This window comes from Mesoplodon densirostris, chromosome 2 (assembly GCF_025265405.1).
Source record: "Mesoplodon densirostris isolate mMesDen1 chromosome 2, mMesDen1 primary haplotype, whole genome shotgun sequence".
Classification (NCBI taxonomy): domain Eukaryota; kingdom Metazoa; phylum Chordata; class Mammalia; order Artiodactyla; family Ziphiidae; genus Mesoplodon; species Mesoplodon densirostris.
The window spans coordinates 150,566,442-150,590,907 of record NC_082662.1 but is presented as its reverse complement, the minus strand read 5'-3'; the positions used below and the strand labels follow the sequence as shown (position 1 = coordinate 150,590,907).

The following is a 24,466-nucleotide window of genomic DNA, read 5'->3' as shown; positions in this document are numbered from 1 at the left end:
AAAATACAACTGGTGGGACTTCCCTGGTGGTCCAGTGGTAAAGAATCTGCCTTCCAATGCAGGGGACGTGGGTTCGATCCCTGGTCGGGGAACTAAGATCCCACATGCCGTGGGGCAACTAAGCCCGTGCGCCACACTACAGCTCACCCACCTCAACTAGAGAGCCTGCGTTCCGCAAACTGCAGAGCCTATGTGCTCTGGAGCCCACGCCACAACTAGAGAAGAGAAAACCCGCATGTCACAACTGTAGAGAAGCCTGCGTGCCACTACGAAGAGCCTGCGCCACAGTGAGTGCCACAACAAAAGATCCCACATGCCGCAGTGAATATGCTTCATGCATATTCATGCTGCAACAAAGCTTCATGCTGCAACAAAGACCCAACCCAGCCAAATAAACAAACAAATGTTAAAAAAAAAAAAAATCCAACTGGCTCAGAGGATGTGATCAGCTTAAAATCACTACTTCATCACTTTTACCATATTTAAAGAGACATTACTAATGATGATGATGATGGTAGTAGAAGTAGTAATAATACAATAATGATGATACTGAATACTTTTATAGCATTTGCTATATACCAGACACTGTTCCAATTTCTTTACATGTATTAATTTACCTAATCTTCACATTATTTTATGGTGGGTACCCTCCTTTAGATAGATGAGGAAACTGAAGCATAAATTTCCTGTGGTTAGACAGCTGCCATGTTATAAAGCTGTGATTTGAATGCAGCCAGTTTGATTCCACAGTCCATGTTTTTAACCACTATTTCTCCCTGAGGAGAGGAACTTAAGGAGAGCTAAGTCATGCTTTCATCCTATTGGTACAAACTTCCCAAGAATACTCTCCTATAACCTTTAAGAAGTAAGACGTGGATTAGGTACAAGTGGCTTCTTAGAAATTTTCTACTTTTTCCATTATCTTTTCTCTACTGTTAAGTCCTTTTGGGAAAAATGTTCTCAATCTTTAAAATTTCACCTTACCCTACTGCCTAATGACTATGCAATATTTACTGCACCACAAAAAAGAGAAAACCAAACACCAACTGATAACTGATCGCAGTAAATGTGTATTCTTGCAAAAAAAAAAAATCCTATCTGAATCTGATCAAACCTGAAGATCCAACTACCAATTTACAGAAATACGAGAGATAGAGGAACCATGTGATGGTTCATCTTATATGAACCATGGTAATGCAATCAGCAAAAATCTAGACTGTGGGAAACTCTACAGGGCAAATGACCTGTTATATCAACAAATAATTATCACACATACACACAAAATGATGGAAGGTAATATAGATTAAAAAGAGACTTAAGAGACATACTAAACAATTGAAATATATAGTCTTTGGATTCTGATTTGAATTTAAAAAAATTATGAAATAGGCATATCTAAACATTTGATGATATTAAATAATTATTCTTAATTTTTTAGGTGTGATATGGTATATGGGTTTTAATTTTAAAAAGTCCTTGTCTTTTACATATCCCATTGAAATATTTACAGATGAAATGATCTGTGATTTGTTTCAAAATAATGGGGATATAGAATGGAGGAATGAAGTATGAGGGAAAGTGCATGGGAATACATAGAAAAGACTGAGTATGAATTGGTAATTTCTGAAGTGAGTGATGGATATAAAGGGATTCATTTATTATATGCTCTACTTTTGTATATATTTGAAAATTTTCCACAATAAAAAAATTTACCTTGGATCTTTTTTTTATATCAAAATATTTTGCTACATATGATATCCATATAAATTTCCTAAGAAAAGATACTGTGCCGGAAGGTGGGCAAAAAGTACAAATTTCCAATTATAAGATAAATAAGTACTAGGGGTGAAATGTACAACATGATGACTACGTATAGGTAACACTGGTATATAGGAACGTTAAGAGGGTAAATCCTAAGAGTTCTCATCACAAGGAGAAATATTTTTTCTTCTTTCTTCTTATGGTATTGTATCTACGTGAGATGATGGATGTTAGCTGAACCTATTGTGGTAATCATTTCACAATATATGTAAAGCAAATCATCATGCTGTACACCTCAAACGTGTATACCTGTACAATGATGTATGCCAATTATTTCTCAATAAAACTGGGGAAAAAATCTCTTCAGGTTCACATGATATAAACAAACCCTTAGTTTTCAAAGTGGCTAAACAAAAAGAAAAAAAAAGGGAAAGAAAAGATACTGTACAGATCTGATAAAGTGGGGTTCCAAAAAGGCTTCATTACATACCAGTAGCTCCAAAGGCATCTAGACATTCCAAAGGTTTTCGTTCCTTAGCCAAAGCAGCCAGTGTACAGAATATTAGCTGCCTAGAAGGAAGTATAACAATCAAATAATTTTACAGCACCATGGTTTCATCACTGTAGATTTTATTTTAAGAATAGTGAGAAATGGGGCTCCTATTTACTATGCAAACTATTTTCGAAAGAGACCTAATATTATATTCCTTACTTAACAGTACAAGAACTAAAAATCTGTGAAATTAAACTACAAATCGAATTGGGTTTTTTTAACAAGTATTCATGATGAATAATGATTTTATAAATAAAACTTGCCCACAAACTTACTCAACATGTTCATTTAATTATATAAAGTTAGACCTATTTTACTCTCTGAGAAAGAAATTGGTTTGGCAGAAAAATAAAAGAGAAAACAATCATTCTGAGGAAATTCTAAAATAAATGATTTTCAATCTATACCTAGTTTTAAGTTTCAATATATTAGAACAAAAAGATTAAGAAAAGGTACATCTGTAATTATTTGAAACATCCTATAACCCTGTTTTCAATGTATCTTACCGATTTAGTTTCATTTTGGGATTAAAATAGGAATCTGTTTTCTGAGGTACAGAATAGTTGGGACAAACTTGTACATCTGTGTCTGCCTCTTTCAAAATTTCATTAGGTGGTTTGGCAGCAGCAGCTAAAATTACAAAAAAAAAAAGATTTCCAGTGAAATACAAAATAATTCTAAATATCAAAAACAATATATATTAAAAAAATAACCTTCCTTTATAATATTTCATGTTAATGAAATCAGTTGAGTAGATGCCAAAAAAGCCCCCCCAAACTGACCTACCTAGCACTGTCTCTGGAAAAGAGTAGTACTCAGTTAAGTATTTGGTGAATTAAAGTTTGTCAGCTTAAAATCTTAACTGTCTAGCACATCAATATATCTGTATACCTAGTTAAGAATAATCAACCTAAGATAGCACAAAATCCTAAAATACCTTTATTACTCATCAAACACTACATTGTGTTTATATAGGTTGGTTGCTAAATATATTTTATTGTGGTTTAAACATTAGAAAATTAACCTTTCTGTGTAGTTACATTCCATTAGCTGGCATGGATGACTAAGAGTCACTATATTTCCTGAATGTGCTTGACTTCCGAACACTTTCTCATAATTATGATTTTAAATCACAAATTATATTCAAACAGCTATAAGCTAAAGTAAAAAAATATTCTACATTTAATATACATTTAGAATCATTTAGCTATAAACCCAAATGAAACAGTGATGTGTTTGTGTGAATATATTTTAAATATTTAAGAAAGGAGACATGTAATATGTGTGGGGGAAATATAATTGAGATTCTCTATGTTTGGATTTCTTGATAACATTACTATCAGAATGTTAACTAAATGGGAACCATATTTACCTTTCTACAATGCCAAATAAAAGTAATCTTTCCTAGTGTTGTGTTATATATCTTTCTATACTCAACAAAGTGTCAAGTTACATATCTCACAAGATCAGCCTTTCTCAAACCAGGTTCTGTGAGCAAATTAAGCCCTTCAAATAATTATTTCAGTGACATTTTTTTTCAATTCTTAAAGGGAAGGTCCAGAGTACCATTCTAGATGTATAACAGAGAAGTTCATTCATTACATATAATGGATGCCTTAGGGCAGGAGGGCTTAATTCGTAACTCTTGAGAAGGAACTGTCTCAGTATTAACAAGCTACTAATAACTTGATATCACTCAGGATAATAAAGAGTCTTTATATATCACTCTACCTCCTTTTTCCAGTGTTTTTCGATAATAAGTATAACACAGTTATTGGTACAGGAGCCGTCATTCGTAATAAAATTCTATAGTCTTTCATTAAGATACCTATATTTACTTGAACATCAGTTACTTTTTTCTACCCATATTTAATATCTATCCCAGATATTAAATATATCTATTAAATTGAGAACAGCTGAATATTGTTGGGAGTCTCACAGAAACAAAACAAAACCTGACAGATTAGTAGTTAACTAAATGATTTGGTTAAGTCACTGTATTTTGTCTGCCTGATATCTGAAAAGAATAATTAGACCATTGTTTAAGAATTTACTTATTAACATGTTAATAAGATTGCTCAACTTACCAGCAATATACGTGGATTTAGTCTCTCCTTTATTCACATGGCGCCTAACATGTCCTAGCATATCCGTCCTTCTGGTGATTGTTGCTGAACAAATAATACAATGATAATGGGCTCCCATTTTACTGGATATCTATCAAACAGAGTATTTAATTTAAATACATAAATAAGTTACCAAGTCCATGAAATAAAAGTTTATTTAATGTTGTAAATTTATGTATGTTAGTGTATTTAGGGTTTAACGTATAGAAGATAGTATTCTTTTTTTTTTTTTTTTTTTGCGGTATGCGGGCCTCTCACTTTTTTTTTTAAATTTATTTTATTTATTTTTGCTGTGTTGGGTCTTCATTTCTGTGCGAGGGCTTTCTCTAGTTGTGGCAAGCGGGGGCCACTCTTCATCGCGGTGCGTGGGCCTCTCACTATTGGGGCCTCTCCCGTTGCAGAGCACAGGCTCCAGACATGCAGGCTCAGCAGTTGTGGCTCACGGGCCCAGCCGCTCCGCGGCATGCGGGATCCTCCCAGACCAGGGCTCGAACCCGTGTCCCCTGCATTAGCAGGCAGACTCCCAACCACTGCGCCACCAGGGAAGCCCCGGGCCTCTCACTTTTGTGGCCTCTCCCGTTGCGGAGCACAGGCTCCGGACACGCAGGCTCAGCGGCCATGGCTTACGGGCCCAGCCGCTCCGCGGCATGTGGGATCTTCCTGGACCGGGGCACGAACCCGTGTCCCCGGCATCGGCAGGTGGACTCTCAACCACTGCGCCACCAGGGAAGCCCGATAGTATTCATTTTGCCATGTGACTTTGAAAGGATTTTTACTTCCTTACCTATATTTACATATGCTTTTTAGTCTTACTTTACAATAGGCCACAAGTTTAATTTCTTAGTTTTTTCCTTTCATTCTAATCAGCAAATAACTGTACTCTATCTTCTATAAGCAGCACTTAACAAACGGTATGACACTAGCAGCAATGTGCTGGTAGATGTATAGCAACTGGCTCTCCAGGAAAATAAAGCCCTGATTTGTAGTGTCTGCAGCTGTCTGTGGTTTATGTACTCTACCATGGCCGATGTCAAGCTACAACTGTGACATGAGAAGCTACCAATGTGACATCACTGAACATGAATTTGGGAAGAGATTTGCAATATCATACCAGAGAACACTGCCACCGTGCAGATACAGAATACATAAATAACGTTAAGAGCACAGGTAAAAGTAAAATGTAGTAAAATAAATGGGAAGTAGTGAGTTGTGAGTATTCATTACCTTTGCTTTTAATATAATTTATTTACTTTTAAGTTTATATAATTTAATTTTTGATGATGGCCACATTTAACAACGAGCATTCAAGATTTCTGGAAAATTGAGCTAGTTCTAGCACACTACGAAATGTTAGAGACACAGAATAAAAAGTCTATTTTTCCAAGTAAAAATTCTCACTTTATAGTTCCTTATTTAGCTAAGAACAAAAACACCACTCCAACAGCTCTTTCCTGCTTTTGATGCCTTTTTACTCTTATGTCCTATTTACTTGGGATCATAGAGCAAGGAGAGAATAGTCAAGAACATTGCACAAGGTTCCTTATGGCACTGTGGTTATCATATTCAAAATATCTTAGATAGGGTTAATGGACTAAGCATTATCCTAACTACTTAAGAAATGTTTGTTTTTTCCCCCCCAGTTCTTTACTTTTTTTAGTGACTTGAAAGGAAAATTAATAATGAGGACCCATTAAACTAATGTGCATTCAGGATAGTGTCACTATAAAATATTTTATAATTCGTATTCCCCAAAGGTCAAATCTATCCTAAAAGTAAACACACATACTTTTTAAAAAAAGTTAGTGAGATTTCAGAAAGTTTCTTCATTCTGTCCTTTGACAAATTAAGAGGAAGAACATAGGGAGGATGAGTATGAATCGACACATATTAAGATATTTACTAAACCACAGAAATTAAAGGCTCTTATTCCATGATCAAAATTTATTTTGAAACAAAAAAATTACTATTTAAAAATCTCCATTGCAAAATTAGTAAGTGGGTTAATTTTCCTTTTGAACACAAGAGAGCAGGTGATCTGACTGAAATTAAAAACTTTAAAATGAAAAGTTCAATACAGCAACTTCTTTCATACATTTCATATTTTTCCTACTATGGTAATCGGAAAGCCCTTGTAAAAAAAATCTTAAACTCATTGCTGAATATGCACATTTTAGTTGTAAAGCAAGTCAAAATTGCACTTTCTTTAGGGACAGCTAAATCTAAAAAAAAAATCTACCATGTGATTACCTGTTCTCCAATAATGTTTGGTTTCACTGGTCGACAAGGTAAGTGACAGATGCACATCCTGTAACCTAGAATGAAAAATGAAGAATTGCTGCTTGTCTATCACTGTTCATTAAGTATTCAATTATTATTAAAAATTACTAGCAAATTTTATTTTATAAGAATAATTGAGATTATTCTTATATTTGTAATGTCATTGTTTATTTGAATGAGATTGCCTTAGTTTTATGTAGTTGCTGTATATGACACAGTATAAAAACAAATACAGGAGATCTAGGGTCAAAATCTGGTTCTGCCAAAAATATCTGTGTTACCTTGGTCTAGTCATTTAGCTTCTTTGGGACTCAGTTTTATCGTCTTTCTGCCATCTTGACTTTTTCTTAGGCTTCATCTTCTCTGCCTTATGCTGCATTTACCATTATACAGCCTCTTCTTCATTTATGATACAGCACTATCTTAGTTCTCTTCCCATCTTTCCTACTTAATCTTCTTTACAGATTCTTTTCCCTCTCTCATTGTCGAAAATGTACATTTTCTGTATGCTTGATGTGCTACATAAATTTTTTCTCATTTCCTTGGTAACTGTAGTGCCTTTCATGATTGCGACTATCTCCCCTGTGAGAAGGAATCCCAAATTATAGCTCTCTTACCAACTCATTCCTGAGGGCCAGATCTCTACTTCCAATTGCCTATTGAAGACATATGACTGGTTATTTCAAAACCTACTGTGGGGAATTCCCTGGTGGTCCAGTGGATAGGACTCCATGCTTCCACTGCAGGGCACATGGGTTTGATCCGTGGTCCCTGTTTGGGGAACTAAGATCCCACAAGCCGTGTGACACAGCCAAGTAAAAAAAAACAAAACCAAATAAAAACCCAATAACAACAGAACTCCAAAAAATCTACTGTCAAGGACTAAAATTTTCATTTCCTCTTGAACCAGGTCTCTTTTTCACCTTTTTAATGAATGATAATGCCTTCCAGTTACTCCCAATTCAAAAACTAAGTTATCTTTAACTCCTTTCTTCTCATACTTTACATCCAATCATTTATTTGTATATGTTGAAGTGTCTCAGGACTCAGACCTTGGACAACAACTTTTTTCCACCTCTATGTACTCTTAAGGTTATCCCACCCAGTCTTACGGCTTTAAATACCATCTATATTCTGACAACTCCGAAATATGTATCTCTAGCCCAAACCTTTTCCCCAAAGTCTAGATTCATGTAGCCTCCAGGCTACTTGATATCTCCATTAGATGCATCTCAACATTTGCATGCCTAAATCTGAGGACCTGTCCTTCTTTCTCATACCTAATGCAGTCTTCTCCATCCCAGTAAAGGACAGCATTTTTCTAGTTGCTCAAGTCTCAAACACAAGCATTCTTGGCTTTTTCTCCCTCATCTCACTTCTATTCCTTCAGCAGATCTTATTCAACATATTTGCCAACTACTCTGAAGCCTGCTCACAAAGACAAAATCTATCATGTTCACCATCTACTAGATGACCACCATGTGAAAGAACCCAACAACCTAATGTACATGACAGAGTAAAGCAATACTATGAGCCATCAAAGAGAAAAGAATAACTTGGAGGAGGGAGACCAAACCTAAAGATTAAACAATGGCTTAAATAAAGCAAACGAAAGAGACCTTTGTAATTAAAATGAGATCTTTCCTTTTTGATAAGAAGTCAATATGGTTTACTATACATTCTTATAAATAATTAAACATACGGCTTCTGAATTTGTCTCTAATTCCCTTTTCTCTAAGTAATTAGTGATAATCTAAGAAAATAATTCTGTATAGTTCTGGCTTCTTTTTTTGGGTGTCTTATAATGGCTATTTCATTCAGTCTGGTTGAAATCCCAGATAAGCACATTTAACAATGACTATACTTATATAATCATATACAAATATAAGTATATACATGTTTAAGATTGATATTTAGGGCTTTTTTTGGGGGGGTACTTTTTGGTTTTATCCCATATATTGCTATTTTCATTAGTAGTTTACCATGGAAATCCTTCCAAGTAAACTGGTACAGATCTAATATACTCTTTTCAATGGCTGCATAATATTTTGTGGTATGTACATACCATAATTTATTCAATCTCTTATTTTAGTTCCAAGTTTTTGTCACTAAGCACATGCTGCAATGAATATTCTTGTACACCTATCCTTGTGTATTGCTGCTTTTATTCCTAGGAAAGGGAGTGCCTGGTGGATGAATATTTTAAATTTTTAAAATGTTGCCAGATCTCTTTCCAAAAATGCTGTAATATATAATTCACTATCTCAGAATCTAATAATTCACTGTCTCTAAGAAGTATTTTAACTTGGTAAGATGTTTTTTTTCTTCAACTTTATTCATTTCTTTGAGTCCTCCTGTTAAACTTACTCCCTCAAATTGTGTCATTTTTGTCACTATTATAATTGTTTTTTTTCTAATTTCCATTTGTCTAGAGTAGAGAGACTGATCAATCTTGTATCTCACCACTGTTACAAATACTCTCATCAACTGGCTTTTTTAAGCCATCAGCAGAAAAAAAAAGATGCTTCTTTTTTTTTCCAATATTCATACCAATTATTTTATTTTCTTGTTTTACTACATTTATTATATCTTCAAAAATATGTGTAAAATTGTAGTTGTTCTAATATAAAAGGAAAAGTATAACTTATTAAAACATGGTTCAATAAGTAACGTGGATCTTCAGCGCCAAGCAGGTACCCCATACAGAAGAGATGCTTAATAAATGTTTGCCACACAAAACTATTGGTGTCACATCTATCTATTGCCTAGAGAGCTATATGGTCTTTTATTAATAAATACATTAAAAGAGGGGCATTAATCCCTCATAATTTTAAACTGAAAATATTTGATTATGTTTTCATTAAAATGCCAAAACTGGTACCAAATCTTTAATTTCGTTTACATCACTTTCAGCAAGCACAAAAATACTAACCTTCAAATTCAACTGAGACTTTCCAGTGTAAATTTTGAAGGTGACGATGAAGCTTATGACTATTACAAGCTCTGAATTTTTCCTTGGGGCACAATGGACAAGCCTGTTTGTTTCCTGTTAAAGGAAAAGAAACTAATAAAGCAAAGAATATACTAGCTATTAATGCTTAAATTTAGCTACAAAAGAAGTAACGGGGAACCTCTCTTGCCTCTGCCCATTACCCCCCAAAACACACACTCACACACCTTAGAAAATATCTTTCTTAACATTAGGGAGAAGTCATTCCTGCCTCAGCAGGTACTTAACAATAGTTGTTTTAGCACATGGTTAGTGACTTATTTTTTTTACCTAAAACTCTCCTCTCTGTGGCTAGCAGATAGCCTTGTTGCCACTGGGAACAGAGAGGATGAGGAAGTGATAAACTACATGATATCCCTCCAGCCAAAGAGCCTGTCAGAGAGAATGTCATTCTGTACTTTGGGCAGGAGAAAAGGCAGCAGTTGTCACACTCCCAGAGGGCTAGGAGCTGGGCAGAGAGCATAAGTATCTGCTCTGATACTCTTCTACTCTAGCAGCAACAAAAATAGTTAATGTGCGGAGTTAGAAAAATGGAAGAAGGAAGTGGAAGGAGTACCTTGGATCCTATATAATTGCTATTCTGAGACTGGGGTCATGGTTACAACCACTGTATCCTGTTACTAAATTTGTAAGTTCTTCCTTCTTTATTAACATATTCTTGGAAAGATTATGTATTAAATAAGTTTTATTTAATTAGAAATGTAATGTATCTTAATAAAAACTTTGATAGTATACAAAAGAATAAAAATCTCAAATCCAGGTTTAAAGCAGTAAAATATACAGAAATAATAACTCAATTTTTAATCCAACAAATATCTTTCACACATAGCACATGGCAAGTATAAGCACAATTTTATTTATTTATTTTTTTATATATATATATATACTCTGCCTACTTCAAAAAACTGTGAGGAGATCTTGAGGATGGAATCCAAGCACTAAGGATGGCAAAGTATAAAAAGAAGAGCTTGGGGCGCTGACAACATTGTGAAACTCTGTACCAGCCCTAAATTGCCAGCCTTGGGACTTCTTTTACATGAGAGAATATAAGCCTCCAGACTACTTTTTGGATTTCTGTTACTCATAGTAAAATGTAATTCCTAACTTTTAGCATACAAAGCCCTTATATATCCATGAGACTGTAATTTCCTTGAGAAGTTGTGAAATAACTTATCTCATAGCACCTCTGCATATAGAAGGCTATAATTTTCTAAGTAAAAAACCATTATTTCACTTCTGCTCTAGTTCAGTGAAAATAAACAAGTCTATGCTTAGAAAAATTTTCATGTGTTGAAAGATGACAAATCATTAGAAACTGAGAAAAAACACATTTTCAAATCATGGAAATACCTGCATCAAGATTATCTGAGTTCAGTGAACTGGCAGAGTCAAAATCCCCTTCAGTTACGAAAGCTAACTTCTCTAGATCAGCAAGCTGCCTTTGAATTGAGATGTGTCTCTCTGAAAGGAAATTTTAAGAGTTAGAAAATTATGCTTTAACAATATTCCAACTTCATTTTTATTTGATCGTGTCACATGGAATTTTACACTTTTATTTCCTATAGCTCAGTGCCCTAGTACCTAGATGGGAAACTCAGTTTATAAAATGACAAGTGTGCCTAAGAAGGCAGAGTTGGGGAAAAAACTCCGCTGTGTAACCTCACAGCTTTCAAATTCTATCTTATTATTCAATATAATTCTACAAAAGAAAGGTTCTAGTCTGTACAAAACACTGAAGCCATGTTTCCTGTTTTCAAAGAACTTTCAACCAGGTGAGAGAGATTAACACATTAACTACTAACTAGAACACAAGGCAGGGTGAAATGAACATTAGGGGTAAAGGTAATATAATGGTGGCCTCCAGAGGAAGAAGTAATTCATTCCAACAAGTGCCCCTGGGAATGTCTTCACTGAAGAAGTGGCATTTGACTGAAATTTAGGGTATGAAGAGAATTTTGTAAGGTATGAATAGAATTTCAATAAGTAGAGATTTGGTGTCAGGCCTTATAAACTGAAGTAACCTAATAAACGAAGGCATGTGGTGTAAAAATACACAGCCACCTCTATACCACTCCTGGCTGGAAAGTAGTATGTTTGGGGGATAGAGTTGGTAGAAAGATATGCAGCCAAAAATGTATCATGGAAGACATAAATTCTATGCAAGTTAGTTTGGACTTTACTCTTCAGGCAATGTTAATTCAGGTTTCCGAGGAAATCAAAGACATGATTTGAATGCATTTCAGGAGGTTATCTCTGGCTGTAGTACCAAGGATCAATAATTGAGGTGAGAAATTAGTAACAGAAAAGTACTGGAGAAGAGAAGGTAAAAAAAGAAGCAAAGAACTTGGGATGTGAAAGTAAAGGTGAAGATTAAAGGATGATCCTGAGATTTAGTAATACTGTTAACCAATAAAGGAAGCAGAAAACACTTTTGGCAGAAAGGAAGAAGAAAGAGGAGACAAGGGAATTTAGGTTTTTTACACAGTGTTTGATTACTACTGGTATTAGGTACTCAAGTCCAGTAGGCAGTTGAATTGTTTTTGGAGCTCAGGAGGGATTCTGAATAGATATAACTCATAAATACACATTAGGTGAAACTATGAGCATGAATAAGAAAGCGTAAGGGAAAAATGTTGTGAAACAGAGAAGAAAAAAGCCAAAACTCAGTCCCAGTAACACATTTTTGGGTTACTCAAATATTATACATTCTTCAAATTACATACCTGTAAATTTTGGAATATATGAATAAATCTTTCCAAAATATATTTAACATTCTTGAGTAAGTCATGTGTGGGTTGCATTCCCCAATGCTACTGAACCCACTACTGATTAATATAAATGGATACAATTTGTAAGTGAGGTATGGAGGTATGTAGATATTTGTAAGAGACGTTGAGGAAAATCAAGAGGGTACATTCAAAAAGGAAAAATGGTATGGAGAATCAAGATAATGCAGAAGCCAAGAGAGAAGAGACTGTAAAAGAGAAATGCTCAACAGTAAGTATCACAAATAGTTGCAGAGATCAAGAAAAGACCACTGGATTTAGTATTTAGCAAGTCTCTAGTGACCTTTAAGAAAGAAGGTTCAGTGAGGTGTCAGAGTACAAATGGGATTGGAAGGAGAAACCAAGTATAGAAAATCAGCATAGATTATTTTTTTCAAGAAGTTTGGTAGTATAAAAAAGGAGATGGATGGGATTATAACTTGTTTTTTCTTTCTTTTTAAGGATAGAGAGACCTGAATATGTGTAGCCCCAAGGAAAGGAACATTTACAAAGTGGAATCCTGAATATGCAAGACTAGGAGATGTAACTGACAGGAAAGGATCCCCAGTGAGATAGGAGTCAGTGGGGGTAAACCACAAGGCTCTCTAGTATTAATTATATAATTAGATTATACAATTTCTCGGCACTGCTGTCTTCCTGCCTATCCCTCTCCAAGCTTCATGCCCAGTTGCTTTGTTTTCCTTCTGTATAATTTGTGCTCTTGTTTGTCTCCCCTACAAATAAGCAGTAAGTAGGCAAGGGCTATGTCTTATTCATCTTTATAACAGTTAAGTGCCTAGTGCAGTAACTTGCACACCACAGGCACTAAAGTTTTAAACTAATTGTTTACAAAAATCATTAGTCTTTTTGGATGCAGTAGCACACTGAGTCAATAATTTTGGAATTCAATTCAGCACTGTCAGACATTCCTGCTAAAATTTATTAAAAAAACAATTTTTACCTAATTCTAAAATGAGAAAAACAAGGAGCAACAAATGCTATTGTTTAACTTCTTATATCAGGTATTGTTCAAATGACTTACAATGAGATGATTTCTATAAACAGGTAAAAATTTTTCCCACATTACAAAAACCTTTAATTGTTAGGTGTCTGACCTTACTGTCTAGTAAGATTCAGGCAATGAATCCACGTGTACAAACCAACCTATATAATTTGAAATCATGAAAGCTTTTGGCTTCCATAGTTCAAAGATCTGTGTGTGTAAAACAAGATATATAGTGCTACATAACGATGTGCTTATTTAAATCATTCCAACTACTAAGTAGTACAAAGTAAGTGAAAGGGGCCTGGTAAGCTAGAAAACTGAAAATCCTGTGGCCCGCTATTGAAGTAAGCTCTAAAAGATCTGTCTAAAGAGTCCTGATATGCCTATGTACATCTCTGAAATCACTTTCTGGTTCAACACAGTAGTTATCAATCTGTACTTAAAATCACTCAATCTTTTTGTAACACACTAATCCAGAAGTCAATAGGCAAACCTCTTGTTAAATCAGATGAGTCCAAGATGCTAGGAGGTTCTTTTAAAACTTCTTTTTCCTCAGTTTTCAATTCTATTTCAGATATGCCATCTTCATCTTGCCCAGTTAAGACTGATTTCAGAGGGCTAACTAGACCATCTAAAAATAATTTTTAAAATGTGATTAATATGTTTCTAATGCATTTCAGATTCTCAGTCATTACCTACTTGTCCCAGCAATGCATTTTTTAGGTTTCTCAAACATCATGCATTCTTCAGATTACATACTTGTAAATTTTGGAATATATGAAGAAATCTTTCCAAACTATATTCAACATATTCTTCATGGTGGGGAGGTGGAGAAGGCATGCATTCCCTAAAGCTGTTCAACCACTTCTGATAAACATAAAAATATCCCATCTAGAGATGAGTTAGGGAGGATACCTTACTCAGGAGAGTGTTCCTCCTCCTCCCTCATTGTAGTTGTGGATGAAGAAACAACTGGCCTTATTTTGCACCTACTAGCTCTGATCTTCTGTGATTGAGGAAGAGCCTACCAGAGGCCTGCTGACTTTGTCTTTTCTGTGATCTGCCCTACTCTTAAATCTACTATAACAATTTATATGTTGTTTTAAAATTGTAAAATAGGGCCTCCCTGGTGGCGCAGTGGTTGAGAGTCCGCCTGCCGATGCAGGGGATACGGGTTCGTGCCCCGGTCTGGGAGGATCCCATATGCCGCGGAGCGGCTGGGCCCGTGAGCCATGGCCGCTGGGCCTGCGCATCCGGAGCCTGTGCTCCGCAACGGGAGAGGCCACGACAGTGAGAGGCCCGCATACCGCAAAAAGAAAAAAAAAAAAAAATGTAAAATAATTCTATTAGATTATAACTGTCCAAATGTTTTATAAACATTAATCTCACAACTGGCTTAGAAGTAGGAAAGACAACGAATTAATTTAAGATATTTTGTTATGATTCAGAAAGAGCATAAAGGTCAATTTTGGGACTAAATTTTTAAAGAAAACTTTCTTAGACCTTACATTTGAAAATGTTCAGAAGATTCTTAAGTGTTACTTATCAATCTTTTAAATTCCTTTATGGTCCAATAAATCATCACTTAGAAAACATGCAAGCACATTCAGAAGCACAATAATACGGGCTATTAATTTTCAACAGCCGACTTCTGATGGGAAAACGTACAAAATTCAATTGGTATTTATGTCTGAGGGAAGACATCTGTAATTTAGCCGACTCTTTCTTAAACTATTCATCAGTCTCAAATTCTTTTTGGAAGCAAGCTGCTAAAGAAAATGAAATAATGAGAAAAACCCATCTCTTGCCTCTGTCGAGGCACAAAAGCTAATTGACAGCAACGGCTGCTAAATCTTGGCAGTTAGCATCTACTACAGTAAACAGGTTGCCTCGGTTACTCTATCCTGTTTTAAAGGACTTAGTGAACCATGGCAGACGGGGCTGAGAGGGAAACTACCAAATTAGGTGTAACTTCTAATTTTTGTACCAAAAAAAGACTCCCTTTAACGAAGAAGCCCACAACCTCATTATTTCCTTCTATCTGCAGCACACCTGCCCCCCACAGATCCTTCACTGTGAGGTCCCCAAGGTTTGTGGAGATGCCTTCCCCCATCCTACACCCGTTTTACCCGCTATACGGGTTCCTCCTTCCTCCCCCCATTTCTCTAAAACTGCTTTCCCCCACAAAAACCATCCCAGGGGAGAAGGGCCTCCCCTACTTCCCAGCAAGGCGCACTTTCTCGCTTCTCCTGCGGCAGACAGATCTGGGCCTCCTGCACTTACTGCTTTCAGCCTCATCAGGGGCAGAGGCTAGGGACGGGGACAGGGTCGGAGCCTGGGCCAGGGCAGGGGCTGGGACTGGAGCCGAGGCCGGAGTCGGGGCCGAGGCCGGAGCCGAATCCGGGGCCGGAGCTGGGACCCGAGCCGAGTCCAGGGCCGGGGTCGGGACCTGGACCTGGGCCACTTCCACCTCCTCCTCCTCCTCCTTCTCCTGGGGCAGCAGCTCCTCCTCCGCCATATTCTCCATAGTTACCGCCTCCTTGCCAGGCCCGACCGGGGACCAGGAGGGGCTCACGGCGGGGTGAGACAACTGGCGTGAAAGCCCAGAGGGCCGGATCCGAGGAGTGGGGAAGCAAATGGGGAGGGCGGGATGCGTGCAACAGACAAAAGACGAAGAACCAGGGACCAAATCCAGTCAGCAGAAAAATAAAAAGCAACAGACAGCGATTCGCGGTCCCATCCGCTTCCTTTTCCCCGAGACGTTACGACGCCAGCCCAGACTGCGCAGGAGCGGGCTGGTGACGGCGTCCAATGAGGTCAGAGAGTTCCGTTTCCGCGGTGCGTCTCCGTCCCAGGCGTCAACCACCGAATCCAGCCAAAACTGCAATACCCAGGGCGCACCGCGCCGCACGGGGGGCGCGGAGCCGGAGTTCCAAGTCCTCAGAGGAAGTGAACGCAAAGCTAAACAAACGCTCGGGAGCTTTCGAGCGGTACCTGCCTCAGCGCAGAACTACATTTCCCAGCGGGCATCGGGCTCGGGGTCCCTTTCCCTTGGCCTGGGCGTCACGAGTCGCCACCGGCGCGAGGGCTGGTGAATAAGGTAGGGAGCCGGGGCGGGGTGGTGGGGGAATCGTTGACGTTACGCTGGGCAGGCTCCGCGCCTCACTCCGGTACCGTAGCGGGCGGCCGGCGGGACGGACGGAGGATTCCGGGTCCCTTCGAGCCTGGGCTGGGCGACTCTGGGGGCGGACCCGGGGTTGAGCCTGCTCTGTGGAGGGTGGGGTTCTGGCCCGGCCCTTCCTCTGAGGCTGCCCCTCGCCCCGGCTAGGGTCAAGTTTGTGAGTACGCGAGCCCGTGGGCCTAGGCGGTTTACAGGACGCTGACAAGCTCGCCAGTCACTCAGGTGGACTTCGAGTTGGGGGTCTGCTCCTCATTTCGCACCTTCACGCACACCGTGACCCGAACACTCTTTTCCTTTTGTTTTTATTTTTGCCCTAACCTACGTATTCCCAGTATCAGCGCTGCGCCGTGGCTGTAAGATTCCTGTGGATAGGGAATTTGGCCGGGTGGGGGCGGGAGGAGTGCCCTGTGCTTATATTTAGGCTGTTAATACCCAAAGCTCGTTAATATGTTGAGCTTCGGGGCACTTGACTGATGCGATTCACATTCCTCAAGGCGTATGGAAGTGAGTTCCCCGGCCCCCGTACTTCTCTTGCCTTTACTCTCTGAGCCTGTTTGAGCTTAAGCCGCGCTCCTTCAAGCCCGCTGGGGTAGGCAAGGGGAAAATTTTTGAGTTTTCTGGCTACTCTGCTTGGAACTGGTCCGAATGTTACAGGCAGCAGGGCAGGAGAGGGAAACTCTTTTTAGTCTCAGGTTCTCGCACTTCAGTTTGGTTTTCCTAGTTAATAAAGCTGATACTTAATGCTTATCTCATTGGTCTATTTATTTTCTATTTGTTTCAGTCCGCAGGGGAGAGCGAGTGTGATTATTTGGCAATTTGAAACTCAAAACAAGAATCTGGTCCTCCCTCCATCCCCCCAGTACCTAGGAAGTATATTTGGAGGGTTCCCCCCTCCCCAATTTAATGGAAACACAATTTATCCCCTGGAAGTTTTCGTGAATTATAGTTCTAAAGCCCTCTTCGTGGCCCCATCCCCAAGTTTTAACTATTATTCCTGGATGTACGCTGCCTCACTGCTCGTAACAGTTGATTAAAAAATGGCATAATAACACGTTATAACTTACAGACATGAGTAGTAGATATTTGCGCATAATCCAAGAACCAGTGATTTTTTAATTTCTAAAAGACTGGATGGTTCATTGAAAGCTTGATTCGGTATGTCAATCTCATTAATACCAGCTGGAAACCAGAGATGAAATGGGTTAGATTTTTAGCCTGTGCATTCTGTGGGAATTTTAATTTTCTAAGCATGGTCCCTGCTCTTGAGACATCCTGAAGAAGGTGTCTTCAGAGTTTGGAAGAATCATATTAAGTGAGTATATTACTTATCTGTTGCTGCCTAAGTTATCTCAAAACTTAGTGGCTTAGAACAACAAAAACACTTATTACCCCACAGTTTGTATGGGTCAGGAATTCAGAAATGGCTTTCTGGGTATATCTGGCAATGGGTCTCATGAGACTGCAGTGAAGATACCTACCAGGGATGCTGCCATGTGAAGGCTTTCTTTGGGCTACAGGATCAGCTTCAAAGGTGTCTCATTCACATGCCTGGCAGTTGATTCATTTTTGGCAAGAAGTCTCAGTTCTTCCTTGGTGGGCTTCTCTTTGGGTTATTTGAATGTCCTCATGATATGGTGGTTGGCTTTCCCTAGAGTGAACAATTCAAGATAGAGTAAGGCAGAAGCCATAATGTCTTATTAGACCTAGCCACATACTACCATATAGCAATATCCTGTTGGTTACGTGGGTTGTCTGTATTAACTGTGAGAGGGGGCTACATAAGACTGTAATTACCAGGTAGCAGAGTTCATCAGGAGCCATTTTGGAGACTGGCCGGCACAGGAAGTCTCCCCTCATTTAGGGTGTATTTTGATTTCCATAGGATCAATATGAATTTCACACTAATAGGAGTATAAAACATTTGTCATAGTACACATATGGGTGTTTTTCCTTTGATAGTCCACTATCTGCAGTGTTTTTTTTTTCAATTTGTCTTATGGGTAACAGGTTCAATTGTATTTTTTTGTATTCACAGCACAATGTGAATGGGTTTAAATTGTAAGAGGTAACATAACCAGTCCATTGCCTCTAAGCAGTTCATCTCATGGAAGTTATTATTTTTCATTATGCCTTCCCCTGCTTCACCCCCCAAGACTCCCATGGAATGGGATCCTTGGAACAAGAAAGAGAAATGAAGATTATTCTTCTAATCTGAAAGCTGAACTGTGAATTCAATTATTGCCATAAATTATCTTACAAAGCAAAATTTCTGGGCAATTTAGAATTGTTCTTAGAAGTTTATGTTGGCTATTTTATTAATTTTTATTATTATTAGATTTCTGTTAGCTATCAGCATTTTTATTCTTTCTTCCGTAATCATCAAAACATTCTAAAAGTTTGATTAAGTGTAATTGATCATTCTTTTATAGAACTTCACTTAGTGTGATCATGATTGACCAGGAGTAGTTGCAATTGCTTGGTTTCTAGTCTTTGTTATGTTCATAGTGTCAATACATATCACTGCCAGCAATAAACTCTCCTTTGGACTTTGCTTCTGGACCCCTTTTACATCCTCTTGCCCCAACAAACCTGGTGATATTCCCAGTCTCTGGCCTCTACGTTCCAGTACAGGATGGTTGTATACACTATCTTGAGAGTGTTTATGACCATAAGGAATGACTATGTTTGTGTGTTTGTTTGTGTGTTTTCCTATCAGTAACTAACAGTATAGACTTGATCCAGAACAGGGCTGGAAAAGTGAGACTGGGATGGGAAGTGGACAGAGGGACTGGATCAGCAAGAGTTGGAGGTGGCTCAGAATGAACAATGAATATTCTGGGGAAGAAAAATTCACTCATTCATTCACTCAGCAGGCATTTGTGAACACCTCCTCAGTTTTCAATACAGCATATTCTTCACGAAGCTCAGGTAGAAGAAAGACAACCACGTAAGCCAGCATTTGTTAAGACCCTACTGTGTACTATCCTGTACAAGGTATTTTTACATCCATAGTTTCATCTGAGTTCTTCAAAAACCTCGGATGAGTTGTCTCTATTTTACATATAATGAAACTAGGGCTCAAAAAACGTATGTATTTTGCCTGAAGTCTCACTCAGTGAGTGACGGAGGGTGTGTTGGGAAAATGAAGACTTTTGACTAGTTAGTTTTGAGGTATATATAGGTGGGGCAAAATACAGCAGTCTGGCAGGCAGTTGATAATGGTGTTGTGATGCTTGAGAGAGAAGTCAGGGCTAAAGGCATAGTTTTGAGAGTCATTCCTAAAAAGGTAATAGATGAAGCTGAAGGAGGGGAACAGATCATTATGAGGGAGAATGTAAGTAAAATAAAGTGGAACAATGAGAGAATCCTGTCACCTTGAGACTGGGCAAAATATGGAAACTATTTTGTAAAACTCCAGTCTTCAAGGAACTGAAAAAAGAATAATTTCTAATGTTTTTGTTGTGGCAGTGGTAAAACATAATGTGCTTTTGATATTTATTTTAGCTTTTCAAAATGTCCAGCAAAGAATCTTACGAAAAAAAAGAGAAATCTCAGAGAAAAGGCACCGCCCCATCACCCAATGTTGATGAAGAAGTAAGAATTCTGGTTTGTTGACCTAAAGATACCCTTTTTTACAGTTTATTTTTGTGTAATGAAAAAAATACACCTCAGTTTTAAAATGAGATATGTAAATATTTTGTTCTTCCCTTCTGACCCAGGAAAAGTCACTTGTTATTCTCATTCTTTACTTGCATTATTTTGTTTATTCCTCACAGCTCTATGAGGTAGGTGCTGTTTTTATCCCAATTATACAGATGAAGAAACTGAGGCTTGGCAGTGTCCTTTGTGCTTCCTTCTTATCTTCTTCTTTTTTTTTTTTTTTTTTGTGGTACACGGGCCTCTCACTGTTGTGGCCTCTCCTGTTGCGGAGCACAGGCTCTGGACGCTCAGGCTCAGCAGCCATGGCTCACGGGCCCAGCCGCTCTGCGGCATGTGGGATCTTCCCGGACCGGGGCACGAACCCGTGTCCCCTGCATTGGCAGGTGGATTCTCAACCACTGCGCCACCAGGGAAGCCCTCTCAGCTTTATTTTTTTTCCATAGCATCATCTGACACACTAAATATATTATTTGCTTATTTGTAAATACTTGCACTAGTTTTTAACCTCCATGAGGGCAGGGACTTTTATTGTTTTTCCATTAATCTGTCCTCACTGTCTAGAAGAATGTCTTTGATACATGGTAGGTACTCAAAATATGTTTGTCCTGGGTCTATTGAATTCAGGATCCACTGAAAAATAACTGGATATATGGTTTTGCTTTGTAGAAGACGGAATTCCACCATGGCAGTGCCACTTCTCAGTGTCCTTGTCTGAGTCGTCTGCAGCCTTCTGCTGTAGCGCCTGTATCCCATCTCATCCCTAGTTCAAGAGCACCTACATCTTCTGATTTCTAGTTGGGTCTTCCTTCCTCTTACCAATGTTTGTATGTCCTTAAACATTGTTCTCTGAAATTTATTAATGTAGAAAGAATCTTGATTTATAGTAAGTGATGAAATAATGCTCTCTTATGCTGTGCTTATTTTGTGCTTTTCTTTCCTTTTTTTCCAAATGGCATTTTTAGGATAAGAAAGAGAAAAAAACCTCAGCAAATTCTACTAGTTCAGCTTGTTCTGTAATATCAGTTTCAACAGAGAAGAGAAAACTGGTGAGTGTTGAGATACTGTAACTAACTCTAAAAATTATTTATATTTACGTTTTAATGTGCAGTTAGAAGGTTTATGATATAAATTCCCCCACTACTTTTCCATTAATTTTTTTCTTTATATTTTTCTTACTTTTTGATAGCCAATAGACAGAAAACCAGTTTTTTCTTTCTGCTGCTCACTAAAAAGCGTTTATCAAGTTCTTTGTTTCTTTGTGCTAATAGACCCTATTATGCGGGATTAGACAGCATGAATATAAATTTAGACAGTTTTTAGGTCTTTCCCCATATATGGTTGTATTTATCTTTACAATTTCATTTTGAGATAGCCAAGGCACATACAGTGTTTGCACTTTCCGATTCAGAAATAGAGATCCAGAAAGTTAAGTGATTTGTCAAAGGACACAAAATTATTTGCAGCAACAGAGCCATGTCCAGATTTCTTTCCACTGTCTCACAAGTAATTTGAAACAGTGACAGCAGACCAAACACATTAACCTAGTACATGGGTGCTTGTGAAGTACTCACCATATTCAAGTGGGAGTTAGGTGTATATCAGGATAGCTGCACAGTTGTTGTAGGTAATAAGAGAAGGTAGTTGTGAAAGTTCCATGAATGCAGAATTGGGTTTTTAAGAATTTATTTTCACGTAATGAAACTGCTATTGCAGTTTATTCTTGCTTTATTAAACTTCTTAAAACACTGATTTCATCATATTTCTCCTCTGTTGAAAAATCTTCACTTACTTTTTAAGTTTATCATTTAGGACCCTCTTAAATTTGGTCACACCTTAGCTATCCAGTTTTCTTTTTTCTTCTTCCTCAAAACAGTCCTGCTTCTAGCGAGGCAAGTTTATTTTCTCTCTGCTGAATTTACACCAGTAGCCTCCAGCTTCTTAGAATGCCTAAGCATTTCTAACTGAGAATGCCTTTTTCTTTTACCCATTAATCTTTATTCAATATATGTTCAATTTTTAGCATATTTTTTGTCTACCTATTTTTCCTAGATACATTCCAACTTTTGGTGTTTGAGGTTTTGAACTCTTTTTACAACTTACTATTTATTGTCCTGCTTTGACACTTATGTCCTTTATATTAGGTTATTTGTACATATCCTTCTACTTCTTTCTACTTTATCCTTTTACTGTACTCTGAACTCTTTAGGACAGGGACTATACCCTCTTTCTCTATTATTTTTCTTGTGCCTAACTCTTGTCCCCAGAATACATAGAGAGACAGGGTGGTAGAATAGAGGGTAGACAGATCTGGTTTCAGATCACAGCTCTGCTACTAACTTGCTCTGTGATGTTGAGGATATTTTTGCTCTGTTTGAGCTTTGGGTACTTTATCTGTAAAACAGAGATGATAATAATAGCTGTCTCACAAGATTATTGGAAAGATTTAGTAAATTATTGTGTCAACCTATTCACTAACACATAGGTATGGAAAAAATACCGTCTCCCAATCTCCTTCCCCAGTGCACAATTTATATTTCCTAAATGATATCCTTTTTTCTTTCAGAAATCAGATCATACAGATATTCTGTACTGTAATGTAAAAAGAAGACAAGAACTGAAAAGGTAAGTTTTCTCTTTTTCTTGATATATTTTCACTTTTTTTTAGCTTTTAATTATGAGACTAAATACTTAGATTCACAAAATCCTTTATTTTGTTTAGTACTGTTTTGCAGCAAATATAGCTAAATCACAGATTATGATTAATTTTCTTAATATTTGTATAAATTTAAGAAAAAGTTGAGTGAAATGAGAAGTCTGTCAGAATTCTATGCTATGTAAATACTACTTTCAAATAAAATGTAAATTTTTATCTCAAGTAATTTGATTTTGACGCACCCTTATAAGATACATAACTTCATTATATATAGTAATGGAAGAGGTTATGAGGCTGATTTAATAATTTTGGATAAATTATCTTTGCATATTACCCATGAAGAGAATATGTATCTTATTGAATTGATAAGGGTCTAAAACCATGTTAATTAAAAACAGGTCATGGCTACAACTAGAGAACTTGGAGAATAGTGTTAGAAATATTGGAGATTATTTCTCCTTAGTTTTCTGTGTTCTTTGGGTAAAAAATTCAGAGAATTTTGTGGTGAAGGAATTCTTGCCACTAATGGGGGTAAATAAGTATAAAATGTATAATGCATGATAAAAGTTGGTAAGATCAAAGTTTCTCTGAAAACAAGGAGTTACAGGAAAACAATTAAAGTGGCATTAAATCTATGAATAAAACTTCTGCTTCCCTGACAAGCTCAGTTAATGTTTGCTAAAATCAAAAAATCCAGCTTGCCTCTGACTCTTTTTCAGTTTTTCTTTTGAATTATCTTCTTTTTTGTGTGAATTTTTGTCTCTATATTATTATCTGTTGAAGTATACTCTATCACAAATTTCATGTTATATTGACTATCACTTTCTAAATTTTTCAGATTTTTAATGCCTTTTGTACTAGTATCTTTTAAAAAAATTTTAAGTTCGAAAACACTGCCTGATTTTTCACTAGTTACCTTTTGCTTAAGAACACATTTTCTAGCCTTGATTTTATATCCATGTATAAGAGTGTAAACGGAGTTCTGATCTATATGCTCAACCCCCTTGGACTTATTCATATATTCTCTGGGAAGAGGAAAAAATAATGTTGAATTATTTTGAGAATAGGATCAAAATTATTCTAAGGATGCAATGAAGTTCAACTTGGCGTCAGTATTTACTCAAAATCTGCTACTTGGCTTCAGCCCTTGCATCACTGAATAGTTGAATGTCTTATTCAATGACATTTCTGTATCTCTGAACCCAAGTGTGATCAATGACCATGCTATTGTGTGGGTTATTACCATGTCTAATCAGAGTAACAATATCAGTAATATGAACAGTGCAGAGCATCTAGATTTATTGTTAATCTCTGATTATTTACTTTCAGATGTTGGTGAGTAGTTTAGATGTAACTCATAGTGAAATTTTCTTTTGTCAAAGACAAAAGTATATGGCATACAGTATACTTCAGAACGACCTTGTTGTGCATTTAAACAATGTGGTATATATTTGAAATGTTGATTGGACAAAAG

At 37.3% G+C, this 24,466-nt stretch overlaps 2 protein-coding genes across 4 annotated transcripts in view; one reads left to right on the top strand and one right to left on the bottom strand.

Moving 5' to 3' along the window:
- Positions 1 to 16,259, bottom strand: part of TRMT1L (tRNA methyltransferase 1 like) — a 37,698-nt gene extending 21,439 nt beyond the window's left edge. The window contains exons 1-8 of the mRNA XM_060091143.1: positions 15,782 to 16,259; positions 13,992 to 14,129; positions 11,078 to 11,188; positions 9,650 to 9,763; positions 6,688 to 6,752; positions 4,402 to 4,531; positions 2,821 to 2,944; positions 2,252 to 2,331 (exon numbers count right to left, since the gene is read on the bottom strand). Of these exons, the coding sequence (XP_059947126.1) occupies positions 2,252 to 2,331; positions 2,821 to 2,944; positions 4,402 to 4,531; positions 6,688 to 6,752; positions 9,650 to 9,763; positions 11,078 to 11,188; positions 13,992 to 14,129; positions 15,782 to 16,025 (1,006 nt within the window). The 5' untranslated portion in view covers positions 16,026 to 16,259. The remainder of the gene's footprint in view (positions 1 to 2,251; positions 2,332 to 2,820; positions 2,945 to 4,401; positions 4,532 to 6,687; positions 6,753 to 9,649; positions 9,764 to 11,077; positions 11,189 to 13,991; positions 14,130 to 15,781) is intronic.
- A 209-nt stretch (positions 16,260 to 16,468) lies between these two features.
- Positions 16,469 to 24,466, top strand: part of SWT1 (SWT1 RNA endoribonuclease homolog) — a 93,106-nt gene continuing 85,108 nt past the window's right edge. The window contains exons 1-4 of one of the 3 annotated variants that reach the window (XM_060091140.1): positions 16,469 to 16,598; positions 20,184 to 20,273; positions 21,302 to 21,385; positions 22,903 to 22,961. In XM_060091140.1, the coding sequence (XP_059947123.1) occupies positions 20,193 to 20,273; positions 21,302 to 21,385; positions 22,903 to 22,961 (224 nt within the window). In that variant the 5' untranslated portion in view covers positions 16,469 to 16,598; positions 20,184 to 20,192. Of the gene's footprint in view, positions 16,599 to 16,817; positions 16,902 to 16,955; positions 17,033 to 20,183; positions 20,274 to 21,301; positions 21,386 to 22,902; positions 22,962 to 24,466 lie in introns of those variants that run through there. The other 2 variants (XM_060091141.1, XM_060091142.1) reach the window with 2 other exon arrangements.